Raw genomic sequence first — 19,687 nt, 5'->3', positions numbered from 1 at the left:
ATGTGCACACCTACAGTCCTAGTGGCTCGGGAGGCTGAGACAGGAGGATTCTGAGTTCAGAGCCAGCCTCAGCAACTTGGCGAGGCCCTAAGCAATTCAGTGAGACCCTGTCTCTAAGTAACCTGCAAAAGGGGGCTGGGGATGTGGTTAAGTGCCCCTGAGTTCAATCCTGGGTATCATAAATAAATAATAAAGGGCTGGTCATATTATAGTGAAGTAACCACATCAGTGGTGATAGCAGCTTAATTCACAATAGCTAAGCTATGAAACCAACCTAGGTGCCCTTCAACAGATGAATGGATAAAGAAAATGTGGTACATATACACAATGGAATATTATTCATCCATAAAGAATGAAATTATGGCATTTGCCTGTAAATGGATGGAACTGAAGACTATCATGATAAGTGAAATAAGCCAATCCCCCAAAACCAAAGGCTGAATGTTCTGATATGAGGATGCTGACTCACAGTAGGGTTGAGGGGGGTGGGAGAGAGGGAGGAGTGAAGGTTCACTTGATTGGACAGTATCCATTGGGGGGAAAGGGAGAGGGGATAGGAATGGGAAAGATAGTAGAATGAATTGGACATAACTTTTCCTATGTTCATATATAAACACATGACCAGTGTAACTCCACATCATGTACAACCACAAGAATGGGAAGTTATATTCCATGATATATGTTAAAATACATTTTACTGTTGGGCTGGGTTGTAGCTCAGTGGTAGAGTGCTTGCCTAGCACATGTGAGGCACTGGGTTCGATCCTCAGCACCACATTAAAAAATATAAAAATAGGGCTGGGGATGTGGCTCAAGCGGTAGTGCGCTCGCCTGGCATGCGTGCGGCCCGGGTTTGATTCTCAGCACCACATACAAACAAAGATGTTGTGTCCGCTGAAAACTAAAAAATAAATATTAAAATTCTCTCTCTCTTTAAAAAAAAATAAAATAAAAATAAAGGTATCGTGTCCATCTACAACTAAAAAATATATATAAAAAATACATCCTACTGTCATGTATAACTAAAAAGAACAAATAAAAAATATATAGGGCTGGAGATGTAGCTCAGTGGTAGAGTGCTTGCTTAGCATGCACAAGGCCCTGGGTTCAATCCTTAGCAACGTGCATGTGTATGCGTGCGCGCGCATGCGCGCGCACACACACACACACAACACACACACACACACACAACACACACACACAACACATACACACACACACAAAGAAGTAGGTAGTATGCTATAATACTATGGTTACCAATTTAACATCAGCAAAAAAGGTCATTAAAAACAACACTGATCTTACATCTTCATCATCACATAAAGGATATAATCATCTTTTAATTGAATACATTAAGTCACTGTCATTTTCCTTCATTCAGGGTCAAGACCTAGAGAAGGTAGAGGTTTGGCCAAGGTTTAGTGCCAACACTTGCCTTGGAATAGGCCTTAGAGATTTCACCAAAATAGTAAAATACTGCTTTACTTTTCTGCCACACTACTGTTATATGCAAAGACAAGGCTCAGGGGAGTAGCCATATTTCCCAATAGAAGACCTAGTGTTTTAGGCAACTCCTCATCCCGCCTCAAAGTCCAAAAAGATGTGCTTCTAACTATTTTGGGGTAAGCTCTCATTTATACTGCTTAGACGAAACTGTCAAATGATGGTAAATTCAATGTATTATAGCATACTACCTAAAAAACTATGGAATTTGGCAGTTGATTCATTTTTGTGAGAGAGGGTATTTTTTTTTTTTTTTTTTTTGTGGTGCTGGACATCTAACTCAGAATGTGGTGCAGACTAGACAAGGGCTCTATCGCAACTACACCCCAGCCCCATTTTTATATATTTTTAAAGTTTACAGCATCAAGAATTTTAAGCCTGGAGTGGTGGCACACTGTAATTCCAATAGCACAGGAGCAGGTTCAAGGCCAGCCTGTGATTCAGCAAGGCTCTAAGCAACTTACTGATACCTTGTCTCAAAATAAAAGGGCTGGGGATGTGGCTCAGTGATTAAGTGCTGCTAGATTCAATCCCCAGTCCAGGAGTGGGGCAGGGAAGAATTTTAAAAAGACGAGTGTGACATTACTTGCAAATAGATACTTAAGATTGCCATCAAGGATTTTTCATATGTAGAGAAACTTGTTTTTGAAGATTAAAAAAAAACCTCCTGAATTGCTGATTTTTACCTGCCATTAAACACTTGTAAGAGAAATGTGCATGCTTTATTAATTATATTAGGGTGAGATGGAGATGTTCATTTACTCTATGGGCTTAGAAATCGACCAGCACTCTAATGTACACTTACAACTGAAAAGGGATGTAAACAACTATCAGGTTTTCTTCAACCATTCTTTTAAAAGGTTCAAAATCGGCATTTAATAATGAAAATATTTAATAAATAGAATAAAGGCAGCTTCCTATTTTCTGGGCAAATTGATTTTGGGGAAAAAACACAATTTATAGTCTGACATGTATGGTACTTGGAAATAGAACCTAATTCTAATTTCCTTCATTGAATAAAAGGCAAAAAGCCTTTTTTTTTTTTTAAAGAGAGAGTGAGAGAGGAGAGAGAGTGAGAGAGAATTTTTAATATTTATTTTTTAGTTCTCAGCGGACACAACATCTTTGTTGGTATGTGGTGCTGAGGCTCGAACCCGGGCCGCGCGCATGCCAGGCGAGCGCGCTACTGCTTGAGCCACATCCCCAGCCCCAAAAAGCCTTTTTGAATCTGAAGAAATGAAATACAAAAAGTAGCTGATGTGACATGAAATCAGGCCAAATCACAGGAGGTTGATATCAGTTTGTCAGTTTTATTGCTTTTGTTAAGCTCAACACAGCAAGTATTGATTTTTCTCATTAATAATTAAAGTTCAGCACATTTAACAGCAAATGAAATTTCTTATCATTCCAGTTCTAAACCTTAAAAAGCAATGCCATTTAGAAACATTTCAGAAATAAATGCTCCCTTGCAAATTACTTAAAAATATTTATTTTACTTTCCCCATGTATGCTTATTTATACCAAGTGGTTAGTCTTACTTTCTTGGTGAAATTAGTGACCCACTTATTGAAAAGGTGACATCTTTCTAATGACCTCTTCAGAATACTTATGAAGTCCTGATGAGGAGCCGCATGGCTGACCAACTGAGCCGATCCTATTTAGAAAAGACACAGGAGAAAACTGTATAGAAAATAAAAACTTTATTTTTTTCAAGTTTATAAGATAGTTCCCATTACATATAACATTATGATCAAGGATTCTACAGCCACGAATGCCCGCAGTCACATAAATACATCCAATCCAATCAATGCCTTTCCAGTTAAAAGAGGCATCTGAAGTCCAGAAAGTCATGTTTGGAGTAGAGGTCGTCCTTAATGGGATGGCTCCTGTCAGTGCATTAGGAAGCAGCCACGGAGCCTTGCTTGCTAGAGCTGACTCAGAGCAGAGGAAGGGACAGACGGCCCGTTTTCAGGGTTGGGATACAACTCAATTTTCCCTCTTGTGGTTAAGATGTTCTACAATCTCAGAATTCTGAGATTTGGCTTCTATAGTGTATATATACCTGGGGAGTTCTAACTTTCAGCTGAAAAAGGAAACCAATTTAGTGGTAAGAAATAGAAGCTTTGCTGAAGGAGGGGCTCTAATTATTCCTTGCAGAGGAGTGAGGAGAGGCAGGCCCCAAGGTCACCTCTTGCTGGCCTAGGCATGGCTCTCCCAAGAAGAGGGGGTAAGGCTCTGCCCTGTACTCCTCTGTCAGTCAGTGGCACTGACACCATTCAAGGTAGCGAGCATCTAGAAGCTCCATGTGCTGCAGCTCGAGTCTGCTAACCAGATCTACTTGGAGCTGTGGAGTTTGTATAAACTGCGAACAAGCTGTGGCAAGAGTCTCTTGGGACATTAGCTTTGTCCCCCAACTTGTGGAGCAGAAGACAGGCACACCCCAAATCAAACAAAAGCCCAAATAGGCATCTAAAATCTGCAGCAGGTGTCCATTCTCCTGGACACCACCAGCTGCTCCAGGGGCAATGGACAGGGTGACGCTAAGGCACGATCAGTTTTACATTCGAAAGTCAAGCCACCTCTTATCCCGGGGCACACCAACACCTCCAGAGTCATTAATTAACAGTCCTCACCGTAAGATGTCCAGACCACTTTACAGAGCCACAGTGCCTGGCTGGGGGAGGACTCCTCATCTGGCTAATTTTATGTGCACTTTTTCCAGTGAAGACGGCTTCCCCTTGATGAAAGGACTCAGCCTCCTTTGGCCTCAGCTTCCAACTGAGCTCTTGATATTACCCACTTATTTTCCTTTCCAGGGCTTTGTGCCAAGGAAGAGAAGACGGTAAGAAGGGCAATGTTCCTTGGACAATTTCTCTGTGGAAATAGATAAGTTCCTGCTTTATGTCTGCTCACTGAATGAGGGTAGAAGCCACCAGAAAGGTGTAGAGGCTCCTCTCACCTCTTGGTCACACTCAAGTTCCTTTTGGAAAGAGCTAAGCGGGGCAGTCAGACCAAGAGGAAAAAGTTCATTAAAAAAAAGAGTCCAAGTCATATTCTAAAATAAATAGCCCGCCACAGGTGGGAAAAAGGAACATTTGTGTGTTACCTGTATGTGAGTGGGTGCCATTGTGCAGCCTCATAATCCTGAAGCAAAGCACAGCACAGCACAGCACAGCACAGCAGGTGGTCTTTCTCCAGGGGAAGAAACCAATAGCTCAACTGGCAATGTGGGGAGGGTCTGAGGCATTAAAGTAAAACCCACTCTAGAATTTTCTGAGATGGACCATCAAGCAAGGCAGAGCAGCAGGTGGCCAGCTGTGCTGAACACACAGACCCAGAAGGTCTGCCTCAGACTCCATCTCCCTCCTTCCACACCAATCTGGAAACAAGCCCAAGGTGGCCAAGTGACAGAATAGACTTCAGCTCCTTTCTCAAAACTTCCTTTCTAAACTCTGATTTATGAAGCATTGTCCATCAGTTCTGAAGAAATGTGTGTGCCAGCTTTGCTGTTGCTCTCTGGGTGACCTGGCATTCTTTGTGCTACTGTATCTCTAGAAATGGGTGCAGAGCATCTCTGGGGATAAGCAATTACAGTTGGGGTTGGTCAAGGAACTCCTCCCGAGGACCAAGGCTGCTTCTTTGAGGTGCTTATATAACCGCCTCTTTCAGTTCTAGCAGAAGTTTCTCACATCTGAATAGGTACCCAAGTTGGTCCTGGAGGGATGGGGCATCCAATAAACATGGATGGGCTAGAAGGCTGGGACTAGGGCCTGGATCCTCACAATTCCCAAGAGGCAGGCTGAGAGATGCTCCTGCATTTGGCCCAGTCTTTGGGCCAGCACCCTCATTTAAATCAGGAAAGTCTTTCTGATTTCTTGGCTTCCCATTTTAGAATGGGATTTGAGAAACAGGGCATTCCATGGGAAACTGGGTTTGATTACAGAAATATGATCTCTAGTTCCAGGCAGAGATCTGGGTATATATATGCCTGGGACACCCTGCATGTGGCTGAAGAGCTTCCTTCAAGAAGTAGTTATAAGCCTGTTCTTAGACTTGATTTGAATTGAATCCAATGGGCAGGGACTGGCTGGAGATGCACTGAGGTGGATGTGAAGTGCAGAAGGCAGGAAGGGGTCAGAGCCCAGCATCTGTTGACTAACACAGAAGAGGCTGCAGGCTGAGCATCTGTGGGAAAAGGTGCTTCTCTGCAGAAGGAATAGGTGGAATCTTCCTGTCTCAAGAGCCAAAATTCCAATAAGCCTGAGTCCTTTCTCTCCAGTCTGGAGGCTAAGCTTCTTGGGATATAGCCTTTGAATTAAGTTGAAGGCTTAGGATTTATTCCTTAAGGGAAAGAGATTCCAGGGTAGTGCCACATGGTTAAAAAGGAAGAGAGACTGGCAAGGGGGTTGAGGCTTGCAGGATGGGAAATGCCAAAGTCCAGTGCTCCACAGATGGAAAGAAACCATCCTGGAGAACAGACCACTGGAGCAGCCAAGGAGGTGGTGTCGACACAGAGAGGTATTTTTGATATTTCAATTACTGTTTTCATGAAAAAATTACATGTCCCTTTCTTGCTAGAAAAAGAAAAGGGGGAGGGGGAATCCTGCTTCAGAGACTAGACCCTTACCTATAAAAATAACATACACATTCACTGGAAAGAAGTTCTACAGCTAAGAAGATCCTAAAGACTGCAAGAGATGTTCTTAAAAAACTCTGCTGCATTTATCCTATCACAAGAGCAGTTCTCTGTCTGGTCATGGACTAAGAGTACAACTCTGCCCCCAAAATTTCCTTTTTTTTTCCCATTCTTTGAAACAAAATAGAAGAAATATAAGTACTATAGCTGCAGTAGTCAGTCCACTGTGCTCTTATCAAACTGTCTCCTGCATCTGTACAAGGATAAACACAGAGCTGCAGCTCACTCGTAGCAAAAATTGCAGTTGTTGGTTCTGATTGTGTTCTCGCCAGCATTCCATGGAGAGAGAAAAAGAGAAAGAGGGAGAGAGAGAAGGATGGGAAGGAAGTTCCCAGTTGGTTCTGGCCTCTGGCTCCCTTCAGGAATGAAAAAGGAGCTCATGAGGAAGACTCCTCATTTCAGTTCTTAGAGAAAATCAAGCTCCAAAGCCTGGTGAAGGGACACTAGGTCTCCATGATTTGTGATCCTCCAGAAAGGCATATTGTGCTGGAAGAGAGAGAGGACAACTGGTTAACTCAACTTCTTTAGGGAGCTTCTACTTACTCATACACTTTTCTCCACAGCCTTTTCTCTGAGGTGCTTGGTAACTAATTACCCTGACCCATCTCATAGGGCTGCCATAAGGGTGAATTAAGTCATGTGTACAAGGACCCTGTACATTATAGGATATTTTACACATGGGAGGAATTTTTATCAGGCTTGAGTAGTAACTGTTTTCATGCTCCAACTATTATATGAGGTCTTCAGGATCATATAAAATAACCCAGATAAATTAGAATTAATATAAGACTACATTATCAAGACAATTTTCTACAAATTTTAGATCTATAGGGCCCAAATATTGTCCATGTCCAAGAAGCAGAATCTATAGATCCAGAAAATAACAGTCCCATATCATGTAGTCAGAATCATGTCAAGAATATTGTGTGCTGTTCTGGAAGTCACAAACTCAAAGGAGGACTTAGATACACCCAAGTACTGGAAACCATGAACCATGAAGTTGAAGGCAATTATTTTTACTGATCGTCTTATTCAAATGGGTTCCATGTTCCTCAGAACACTGAGGTCCTAGAACACAGTTCTTTTGACACATGGCAGTTTTTTTCAGGTCAGTGGCTCATGTGTGGTATTTAAAAGGCTATAGTAGCCAGTGCATGTAATCCCAGCGGCTTGGGAGGCAGAGGCAGGAGGATAGTGAGTTCAAAGCCAGCCTCAGCAAAAGCGAGGCACTATGCAATTCACTGAGTCCCTGTCTCTAAATAAAAATACAAAATAGGGCTGGGGATGTGGCTCAGTGGTTGAGTGTCCCTGAGTTCAATCATTAGTACCAAAAAAACCAAACCAAACCAAAACAAAACAAAACAAAATAAAAAAATGCTACAGCATACAGAAAAGGAAGCAGACTTGTTATGCTACATTCAGGAACGCCAGGCTAGGACCAGTGTGTGAAACTTAAGAGAGAAATTTTTGTCAAATGGAAGGAGGAACACCCTAACCTCACTCTTGGGTACCTATTCACGCAGGGCCGGAGTTCTCTGTCAGAGAGGCTGTGGTAAAGATCCTTCACAAGGAGGAGGCTGAATTGGATAAAGCACTAAGGCATTTTTCAGTGGGTATATCTAATTTTATTTTATTCTTTAAAAAAATACTTATTTTTTTTTTGTTTTATGTGGATACAATATCTTTATTTTATTTTTATGTGGTGCTGAGGATAGAACCCAGTGTCTCACATGTGTTAGGTGAGCACTCTACCACTTGAACCACAACCCTAGCCCTTATTTTATTCATTTTTGTGGTGCTGGTGATGAACTCAGGGCCTCGTGAGAGCTGGGCAAGCACTCTAACACTGAGCTACATCCCTAGCTCCTAATGGGTACATTTTATGGTAGATGATTACAGACGTGAGCTTAGAGATGTTGGCTCTGCTAATGACTCTTTTTTCTCCCCAACTTTCTTCTACAGACTGAGAAGTACTGACACTTTCATTCAGTATTGCCTTCCCCAAAGAGGGTAACAAGAAGTACTTTAGAATCAAAGCTTCAGTGACTATATATGTGAAAAAGAAAAGGTTCCTGAATAGCTAATAATAGTAGTAAATGAAAACATAATGAAGCAGGTGGCACAAGCTTGTAATCCTAATGACTTAAGAAACCAAGGCAGGAGGATCACAATTTAAGACCAGCCTAGGTGACTTAGTGAGACTCTGTCTCAAAATAAAAAATACAGGGGGCTGGGGATGTGGCTCAAGCGGTAGCGCGCTCGCCTGGCATGCGTGCGGCCCGGGTTCGATCCTCAGCACCACATACCAACAGAGATGTTGTGTCCACCGAGAACTAAAAAAAATAAATATTAAAAATTAAAAAAAAAATAAAAAATACAAAAGGATGAGGATGTAGCTCAGTGGCAGAGCACCACTTGGTTCAATCCCCAGTACGTGAAAAACAAAAACAAGAAACAAAGGAAAAGAGAAGGGATGACGTGAGTTGGGACCTGTACAGTGATGGGGTTACCATTAGAACAAACTTTCTGGGGCTTAAAAGCAGGAAGGACTTTCTCTACAAAAACAACTCCAAACTGATTGAGCTGTTTTTGTTGTTTGTTTGTTTTTTGAAATTCTGAAGCCCGCAAAAGTCAGAATGATTTGCCTTCTTGCAATTAAGTCTGATGCTCTTGAGAAGGTGTTGCCTTCTTAGATGAAGACAAAAGATGGGGCCCATATCTCAGGTTTAGTGATGGGAAATCCCTGTAACAGGTCTGGAAGCTTTTAAGATTTTTGAGTTGGCAGGGAGGAGCGGGTAGAGGATTTACCAATTTAGAGGGAAAACTCCATTTAAGGAAAAAAAACTATTGTCTTTCTCTTTCTTTAGAAGATGGGAGAGGAAGAGAAGATGTTGAGGGCCCTAGCAAACTTCAGACTGCCAGCTGATGATTGGCTCACAGCGGCCCCAGCAACAGCTAATACAAAATAGATTGCTAAGATTTTGTAGTTTCTTTAAAAAACATTTTTTGGTTGTAGGTGAACAAAATATCTTTATTTATTTATTTCCTGTGGTGCTGAAGATTGAACCCAGTGCCTCACATGTGCCAGGCAAGGGCTCTACCAATGAGACACAACCCCAGCCCCAATTTTGTAGTTTTTACCATTTTCCTAATTGCTCCATACACAACCAGACCTTTTTTTAAAAATCAGTTACCTGTTTGGCAGCAATTTCTTCATCTCGTCCATCCCCAATCACTACATACGTGACTTTCTTTCCAAATCTTGACACAATTCTCTCAAAGCAACTCTCCTTACCTGAATGAAAAATGGAAATTTCCTATTAGGATATTTTTCTCCTATCTTCTTTTCAGTACCAGGTTTGCTGCTACATTCACCTGTCAGTGCTTAACAGACTAAGTGGCACTATAGTTTGTTTGGTGGGAGTTAGGGGTGGAAGCCAGAGATCCAGTAGGCCTCTCTGTCCAAAGACTGAGAAACTGTGTCATTACAACAACAACTTATTTTAGGCTTTACATTGACGGTGAAGTTCCTAAGATCTTAATGTAAAGGATTTTCTAAAAATGGGAAGAGATGGGCCTAGGCTGTGTGACTGCTCTGAATCAGCTTTCTTCCTGAATATACTTCATATATCTCCTGTATTTTATATCTTACAAAATACCTTTCTATTATTTCTTCACTTAATTCTCAAAATAATCTAGTGAGATACCATTCCTTACTTTTCAGATAATCATGGGACTTTATAGGTTTGGTGACTTGTTCCAGATTACAAACAAGGTAGTAGCTAGAATTGGGATTTGAAACCCAATTGCCATTATTATGCCACAACGAATGATTTTTTTTTTTTTTTAATTTGAGACAGGGTCTTGCTAAATTGCTGAGGCTGGCCTCAAGCTTGTGATCCTCCTATCTCAGCCTCCTCTGCTGCTTGGATTACATGGTAATTTAATTTTGAATGATTTTGATAAGAAATAAAAGTGAAACCATAAGGTCCTGATTTATTTAGAAATAAATTACAGATAAAAAAAGTCATTTCCTTCCAATTCTTCATTTTCAGAAATGGTCTTGGTCATAGGTCTTATGGGAGGAGAGTGAGAGTAAAACAGAAAAAAGTGACCAAGTAATATGGCAACTGCATTTGCTACATCGAGTTTCCTCACTTACTATACTTTTTGGCTGCAACTGAGATATTGCATCATTAAAACTGATCTTGGGAAATAAGTGACAGAAATCTACTGCAGACAGTTCTTTTTTTTTAATGTATTTTTTTTTAGTTGTAGGTGGACACAATATCATTATTTTATGTGGTGGTGAGGATCGAACCCGGTGTCTCACACATGCCAGACAAGTGCTCTACCACTGAGCCACAACTCCAGCCCTACTGCAGACAATTCTAAGGAAAACTGCAGTGTATCAAAATGCAAATTTCACACCAAGTGACATTGTGGACACCTTCTCAAGCCCTATTTCCTGCAGCTGGCTAGAAGATAGGACACACCTCACATGCCCACAGAATGGCAGGATCTGTGGGTCATCTCACATCCAGTGCAACAGAACACTTGGCGATCAGAACATGCTTCTGCACAGGGCCCAGGCTCTGGCACACACTACACAAGAAATGTTTGTTGGCTCTGTGGTGAATGCAAAAATGAATACTTGTATTTCGTGAAAGAATAAACAGCCTAACAATATTTAAAAAAAATGCAAATTTCATCTGGAACCTGACACCTAAAACCTGCACACGATGACATTGTGGGAAAGATACTTTCTGGGTGTAAATAAAATGAAATCAAATCCCTTCTTGCTCTTTGTTTGTTTTGTTTTGTTTTTGTGGTGCTAGGGATTGAATCCATGGCCTTTTGCATGTGAGGCAAACTCCTTATCAACTAAGCTAAATCCCCAGCCCCTTTCTTCTTACTCTTTCTTTAGCCTTTTTTTTTTTTTAAATATTCATTTATTTTTAGTTGTAGTTGAACACAATACCTTTGTTTTCATTTATTTTTATGTGATTGCTGAGGATCAAATCCAGAGCCTTGCACATGCTAGGTGAGCATTGTACTGCTGAGCCACAACCCCAGCCCTCTTTAGCATCTATTGTATTTTATTTCCCTGCTTCTGCCTGCTTCAGTTAAGTAAGGTCCTAACTTTGCTTCCTTCTTCATCCTGCTCCATTAATCTCATTCTTTGTTCTTGCCAGATGCAAAAGTACTTTGCACCAGGGTTCCTGTGAAAAGATAAAGGTGCTGCCCTCCTCAAGATATCTGACTGTCATCTGCTGGAAAATGACTGTAATACATAACAAAGGCTGATCTAGAAAGACTATATACCTCTATACTTAGAAGTCCTGCTTGATCATCTGAGCATATACAAGCCAATGTGGCACCTAAAAACAGATGGATGGTCTCCTGAACCAGACTCTAATCCACTCTGGGTTTCAGTCTTTATAACACAAGGCTTGTTTTAGAGCACTCAGGTGCTTTCAGTGCTAATATTTCATAATAGCACAGTCTTACCTTACATTCTGAGGAAGCATTCAAATGTTGTTTGCTGAGTAAATGCATATTAATCTCACACATAGTTGAGTGTAGGGCTGTAGTCCATGTATTGAACCCTGATTTAGTTGAAACATTAAATAATTGAGCTAATAATGAATACTTATTACATTCAAGGTGCTGAAGAGAGCCATTACACCTTTAAAAATTAAGCCAAGTCTCCAAACCCACAGTCTAATGTGATCTGTCTATAGAAAAGAACTTGAGTCTGATTTCAGACTTTCTTCCAAGACCTAGCAAAATGAACCTCATATTTAAGGTTGAGGACCCAAAGACATTCTCACTGTCATGGAATGCACTGATCAAGGATGAAATGTGTGTAAATGAATGTCCCCTCTAAAAGGACTAAGAGACTAAGAGAGTTATTAGTTCAAATAAGCAAGCTACACACATTAAAAAAAAAAAAAAAAGAGACTCCAATGAACTTGGTAAAATACTTGTATTTACATTCTCAGAACAATCCTGGGCTTTTCTGTCCAGGAGGAAAGAGGCTAGTCAGTTTAACAAAAGTCTAGCAACTGAACGTGGTGAACTGCAAGATCAACCAAACCTTTGGAGAATATTAGTTCCTGGGTTTTCTCTATCAAAATCACTGATATTTCCAGAAATGATTCTGAGAATTCTCTATGGTGTCTAAGATCACAGAATGAAAATCATAATTTTCAAATTATTTCAGAGGAACTGAAAAATATCTCCTTGCTCCCATTTCACTGTGGAGGAAGCCTCAAAACTCTAACTGCAGTCCCCATGGCATCAGATACCACTGCAGCTCTGCAGGTTAGCTGTGGGTGAACTAAGACCGAGGAAATTCACCAAACAAGCACAATTACTGTAAGAGAATAAAATCATTTCCAGTAGTTTGATGAGCCTGGGGGTACCAGTACTCGGTATAATGAGGACCACAGAAAGTCTACCTCTCAGGTGTGGGAAGCTCATAATGAGTGCTCTGGGTTCTTATGAAGTGCACAGTCAAGTAGCAGCAACAGTGGCTGTAACTGAAGGGAGCTTTCAGGTCCATTTCCCCTTTACCCAGTCCCTTGTAAACAGAATATTCAACCACATGAAAAAGTATGGAGAAAAAACAACAACAACAACAACAAAAACAAAGTAGTAGGTAGTAACTAACTAAGCTACCTACTAATAACTCAGTTTTGTCAAATCTCAACACTTCAACAACACCTGTAATCCTAGTGAGTTGGGAGGATGAGACGGGAGGATCCAAGTTTAGGCCAGCTTCAGATCTTAGCAAGACCTTCAGTAACTCAGCAAGACCCTGTCTCAAAAAAATAAAAAGGACTGGTGGTAAAGTGCCCTTGGGTTCAATCTCCAGTACTAAAAAACAAAAGCCAGGCATGGTGGTGCAAGCCTATAATTCCAGTGACTCAGGAGGCTGAGGCAGGAGGACCACACATTCCAGGTCAGCCTCAGCAACTCAGTGAGATTCTGTTTCAAAAAGGACTGGGATAAAGCTAAATGGTAAAATGCCCCTGGATTCAATCCCCAGTATCAAAAACAAAAAGCTCTTAACATTTCACTACTGCTTTAGATTAGAACAATAAGATATTACAGATTTACTTGGAATTTACTATGTACCCCTAAAAGTGCAAACATTTTAAAACCTTCATATAAATGTTAAACATATTCTATGTTAACTGCAATGTGTTTTTTTGTGTTCAACACTTTTTCACCCTACTCCTTCCACACTTCACAGGTGTTATTGAAATTATAATTTAGTTTATTCACTAAACTCTGGGTACTGAATCTAGAGCCTCACTTGTGCTAGGCCAGGGGTCTACCACTGAGCTACATCTCCAACTCTTGTACATTTACTTTTTTGTTTTTTGGGTACTGGGGATTGAACTCAGGGGCACTCAACCACTGAGCCACATAACCAGCCCTATTTTGTACTTTACTTAGAGACAGGGTCTCACTGAATTGCTTAGCACCTTGCTTTTGTTAAGGCTGGCTTTGAACTCTCAATCCTCCATCTCAATGTCTTGAGCAGCTGGGATTACAGGCTCTTAGTTCATTTACTTTTAACTACAAAATAGTATTTTATTGTTTGAATATTTCTATTTACCTATTTTCTGTTCATGGACAGGTTCAAAATTAATTACTTTCTATTATAAATAATCCTTGCACATGTCTTATTATGCATGTGAGATTATGCAAGTGCAAGGGTCAGGAAACTTTTTTTGCAAAGAGTCAGGATAGATATTTCAGGCTTTGTGGGTCATATGTCTCTGTTAGACCTATTCAACTCTGCTTGCAGTGTGAAAGCAGTTATATATGTGAAACTGCATAGTCATAAGGTCATGCACATCTCAAGATGCTTTTTATGGATTTGCAGGAGTTCTTTATGGATTCCGTGTGCAAACTGTCAATAAATGTTTTACAAATATCTTCTCTCCCAGTCTGTGACTCTCAATGTATAAAAAATTAAAAGCTTCATGGAATCAAACTGTTCTTTTTTTTTCTTTTTATACCTCTTGATTTTTGTAAAAGACATTAAAGATACTCTTTATATTTCCTTCTGAAAAATTAAAAAGTTTTGCTTTTCATGCTAAATTTTTTGGCATTAGAGATTGAGCCCAGAGGCACTTAACCGCTGAGCCACATCCCTAACCCTTTTTTGTTTTTCAATTTTGATACAGGTTCTCACTAAGTTGTTTGGGGCCTCAAATTCCTAAATTCCTGAGGTTGGCTTTGAACTTGGGATCCTCCTGCCTCAGTCTCCCGAGTGACTGGGATTACAGGTGTGAGCTCATGTTAAATTTTAATCTACCTGGTATTTAACTTATTCTTTCTCAGCCTCCATTACCATAACATGGTCCAGGCCAGTCATGATCATAGGTTGAATTACTCCAGTAACCTCCTAACTTGTCTCCTAACTTGTCTGCCTCAAGACCCCACACATCAGCCAAGACTAATCTGTTGAAAGTTCAAGTCCAATCATGTCACTCTTCTCAAAACCTTACAACAGGGGCTGGGGTTGTGGCTCAGTGGTAGAGCGTTTGCCTAGCACATGTGAGGCCCTGGTTCAATCCTCAGCACCACATAACAATAAAGATATTGTGCTCAACTATAAAATAAATATTAAAAAACCTTACAACATTTCTTTTTTAAAAACACTTTTTTTTTTTAGATAGATAGAAACAATATTTTTTTTTTTTTTAAGAGAGAGTGAGAGACAGAGAGAGAGAGAGAGAGAATTTTTTAATCTTTATTTTTCGGCGGGCACAACATCTTTGTTTGTATGTGGTGCTGAGGATTGAACCTGGGCCGCACGCATGCCAGGCGAGCGCGCTACCACTTGAGCCACATCCCCAGCCCGAAACAATATTTTTATTTACTAATTTTTCTGTGGTGCTGAGGATCAAACCCAGGGCCTCACACGTGTGATGCAAGCGTTCTCCCCACTGAGCTACAACCCCAGCCTCTTATAACAGTATTTCATTTAATAAGGCCCTACAGAACTCTCCCCACTCTCCTTCAACTTCTCTGACCTATTTCTTACTATTCTCTTCTCCCTTGAACTACTTTGAAAATGCCTCCAACCTTTCCACTTTTCATTTCCTCTTCTTGGTTGGCTGTTCTCTGGAAAACTGCTAAAGGCTCACTCTCTCATCTTGTTTAGGTCTTTGTTCAAAAGATATCTACCTGTAGACAGAGGCTTTCCCTAGTCCTATTTAAAATATGATCCTAGAGGGGAGGGGGGATAGTAGAGGATAGGAAAGGCAACAGAACACAACAGACACTAGTATGGCAGTATGTAAAAAAGTGGATGTGTAACCGATGTGATTCTGCAATCTGTATATGGGGTAAAAATGGGAGTTCATAATCCACTTGAATCAAATGTATGAAATATGATATTCTCATTTTATGTGAGAAAACTGACTATATCAAGAAAAAAGACAATTTGCCTATAGTAAAAGCTAGTAACTGGGGGAACTAGACTTAAATCCTAGTCCTTCGGGCTAGGGATGTGGCTCAAGCGGTAGCGCGCTCGCCTGGCATGCGTGTGGCCCAGGTTGGATCCTCAGTACCACATACAAACAAAGATGTTGTGTCTGCCGAAAACTAAAAAATAAATATTAAAATTAAAAAAAAAAGAGACAGCGGCGGAGGAGATAACTTCATTGAAACCTGCGACTACAGGTGTGTAATCCCCTAGCCTTCCCTCTCCACACATCGGGGAAACCTTAAGGGCCCCTCCCAGCTCTCCCGTGAGTGCGACAGCCAGCCCGAGGGAATCAGAGGTGGCGCAGACCGCGGCGCCGAATTGCCGCTCCCACCAGGGCTGACTGCTGAGGTCTCTTGCACCAGCTACCGGGGGCGTGGCTACCGGAGGGAAAGTAAAATTCGCTGAGGATTCTCAGCCCCAAGCTCTACAAACTTAGGGTCTGAGGGAGTGGCAAACAGGGAGAGTGTGCCCAGTCGTTCATGAAAACAGGGCTCCCGGGAGCAGCAGACCTGGCGTGTAGCCAGTATTGTGATGAGCGGCACCCGTGAGAGGGGCCTGGCTAGAGGAAAAGTGGGAAGTGACTAGACACAAGAGGAGGCCCTAGACACTCAGGATTGGAGACTCGCCGAGTCTGGGAGGAGCTGCTGCACAGTGATTGGTTCCCGCGAATTGACAGGAGAAACTTGACCTGGTGGGCACAGCGCCACCTACTGGAAGAGAAGTTAATCAAACTCTAAGACTGCATTTATTAGTTTTTTTTTTCTTTTCTCTCTTTTTTTTTGATTTGGGTTTTTCCTTCATTTTCATTTTTCTTTCTTGTTGTTTTTCTAATTTTTTAAAAATTTTTTTTTCTTCTAATTTTAATTTTTATTATTATTATTTTTAAAAATTTTTTTCTTTTTTTATTTCCTATTTTTTCTTCTTTTGTCTTTTCATTTTTCTTATCCCCCCTTCCTTGAATTCTACCTGCTTACTCTCATTCTCTTTAGTGACGTCTTCCCTTCCCTTCTAATACCTTTCCTACCAAGCATCAAATAAATTTATAGGAGTAAACAGTAACTCAGCAGTCAAACAGAACAAGAAGTAACATGAGCAGCTTCAAAAAGCAAGGAAGAAAAGGAGTACAAACAATGCAGGACAGCCTAAATATTCAGGAGGACCTAGAGTCATCAGAAAAATGGTCATATAAAGAACTCAAGGAACACCTTAGACAGATGGAATGGAACCTTAAAGAGGATACAAGACAGCAAATTCAAGCAGCGAAAGAACACATTGAGAATGAATTACATAAACAGATAAAAGAAGAAGTTAAGCATCTTTATCAGGAGATAGAAATTATAAAAAATAATCAAACAATAATTCTAGAAATGAAGGAAACGATAAACCAAATTAAAAACTCAATTGAGAGTATCACTAACAGAGTGGAGCAAGTAGAAGCCAGAACGTCAGATAATGAAGACAAAATATATCATCTTGAAAAGAGTCTAGCCAACTCAGAAAGGCTGGTAAAAAATCACGAGAAAAACATCCAAGAGTTATGGGATAACATAAAAAAACCAAACTTACGAGTCATCGGGATAGAAGAAGGTACAGAGATTCAAACCAACGGAATGAGTAACCTGCTGAATGAAATAATTACAGAAAACTTTCCAGAAATAAAAAAGGAAACAGATATACAAATTGAAGATGCATACAGGACACCGAGCACACAAAATCACAGTAGACCAACGCCAAGACACATTGTTATGAAGATATCCAATATACAGAACAAAGAGAAAATATTAAAAGCTACAAGAGAAAGGAGACAGATTACATTCAGGGGTAAACCAATAAGGTTAACAACGGATTTTTCATCACAGACACTGAAAGCAAGAAGGTCATGGAACAATGTATTTCAAACACTGAAAGACAATGGATGCCAACCAAAAATTCTGTATCCAGCAAAATTAAGCTTCAGGTATGACAACGAAATAAAAATCTTTCATGATAAACAAAAATTAAAAGAATTTGCAGCCAGAAAACCAGCATTGCAAAGCATTTTGAGCAAAACACTACACGAGGAAGAAATGAAAAACAATAACCAAAACCATCAGTGGGAAGTGCCTCGGTAAAGACAGAGGGCGAGGGGAAAGATAATCATGGAGAAACAAACTAAATTTTTTAAAAAAAGGATAAACAATCAAACATGGATGGAAGTACAAACCATATATCAATAGTAACTCTGAATGTTAATGGCTTAAACTCTCCAATAAAGCGACATAGGCTGGTATCATGGATTAAAAAAACAAATCCAACAATATGCTGCCTCCAGGAGACACATCTGATTGGAAAAGACATACACAGGCTGAAGGTGAAAGGATGGGAAAAAATATACCACGCACACGGTCCTCATAAGCAAGCAGGGGTGGCCATCCTCATATCGAATAAAATCGACTTCAAGACTAAGTTAATCAAAAGGGATAAAGAAGGTCATTATATACTGTTAAAAGGAACCATTCACCAACAAGACATAACAATTATCAATATTTATGCACCAAATAATGGTGCTGCGACATTCATAAAACAAATTCTCCTCAAGTTCAAGAATCAAATAGACCACAACACAATAATTATGGGTGACTTCAACACACCTCTCTCACCATTGGACAGATCCTCCAAACAAAAGTTGAATAAAGAAACTATAGAACTCAATATCACAATCAATAACCTAGACTTAACTGACATATATAGAATATATCAACCATCATCAAATGGATATACTTTTTTCTCAGCAGCACATGGATCCTTCTCAAAAATAGACCATATATTATGCCATAGGGCAACCCTCAGTAAATATAAAGGGGTGGAGATAATACCATGCATTTTATCTGATCATAATGGAATGAAACTGGAAATCAATGATAAAAGAAGGAAGGAAAAATCCTACAACACATGGAAAATGAACAATATGTTACTGAATGATCAATGGGTTACAAAAGACATAAAGGAGGAAATAAAAAAATTCTTAGAGATAAATGAAAATACAGACACAACTTATCGGAATCTATGGGACACAATGAAAGCAGTTTTAAGAGGGAAATTCATCGCCTGGTGGTCATTCCTCAAAAAAAGAAAAAAACAACAAATAAATGAGCTCACACTTCATCTCAAAGCCCTAGAAAAGGAAGAGCAAACCAACAGCAAATGTAGCAGAAGGCAAGAAATAATTAAAATCAGAGCGGAAATCAATGAAATGGAAACAAAAGAAACTATTGAAAAAATTAACAAAACTAAAAGTTGGTTCTTCGAAAAAATAAATAAGATCGACAGACCTTTAGCCATGCTAACGAAGAGAAGAAGAGAGAGAACTCAAATTACTAACATACGGGATGAAAAAGGCAATATCATAACAGATGCTACAGAAATACAGAAGACAATTAGAAATTATTTTGAAAACCTATATTCCAATAAAATAGAAGATAGTGAAGACATCGATAAATTTCTTAAGTCATATGATTTGCCCAGACTGAGTCAGGAGGATACACACAATTTGAACAGACCAATATCAATGGATGAAATTGAAGAAGCCATCAAAAGACTACCAACCAAGAAAAGCCCAGGACCGGATGGGTATACAGCGGAGTTTTACAAAACCTTTAAAGAAGAATTAATACCAATACTTTTCAAGCTATTTCAGGAAATAGAAAAAGAGGGAGCTCTTCCAAATTCATTCTATGATGCCAACATCACCCTGATTCCGAAACCAAAGACACCTCAAAGAAAGAAAACTACAGACCAATATCTCTAATGAACCTAGATGCAAAAATCCTCAATAAAATTCTGGCGAATCAAATACAAAAACACATCAAAAAAATTGTGCACCATGATCAAGTAGGATTCATCCCTGGGATGCAAGGATGGTTCAACATACGGAAATCAATAAATGTTATTCACCACATCAATAGACTTAAAGATAAGAACCATATGATCATCTC

General features: G+C 40.0%; 1 protein-coding gene across 9 annotated transcripts in view; it reads right to left on the bottom strand.

Annotated features, from left to right (window-relative positions):
* Nucleotides 1–3,186: 3,186 nt before the first annotated feature.
* The window catches only part of EYA3 (EYA transcriptional coactivator and phosphatase 3), a 110,303-nt gene continuing 93,802 nt past the window's right edge, over nucleotides 3,187–19,687 (bottom strand). For all 9 annotated transcript variants that reach the window (XM_081308409.1, XM_081308414.1, XM_081308413.1 and 6 more), the window contains 2 exons: nucleotides 9,394–9,494; nucleotides 3,187–6,685 (listed from right to left, as the gene is read on the bottom strand). In XM_081308409.1, coding sequence (XP_081164535.1) covers nucleotides 6,605–6,685; nucleotides 9,394–9,494 — 182 coding nt within the window. In that variant the 3' untranslated portion in view covers nucleotides 3,187–6,604. The remainder of the gene's footprint in view (nucleotides 6,686–9,393; nucleotides 9,495–19,687) is intronic.

Source organism: Spermophilus citellus, assembly GCF_964194105.1.
Source record: "Spermophilus citellus genome assembly, chromosome: 9".
In the NCBI taxonomy this organism is placed as follows: domain Eukaryota; kingdom Metazoa; phylum Chordata; class Mammalia; order Rodentia; family Sciuridae; genus Spermophilus; species Spermophilus citellus.
Note: the sequence above shows the minus strand (reverse complement) of the source record. Positions and strands in the feature narration are given on the sequence as shown.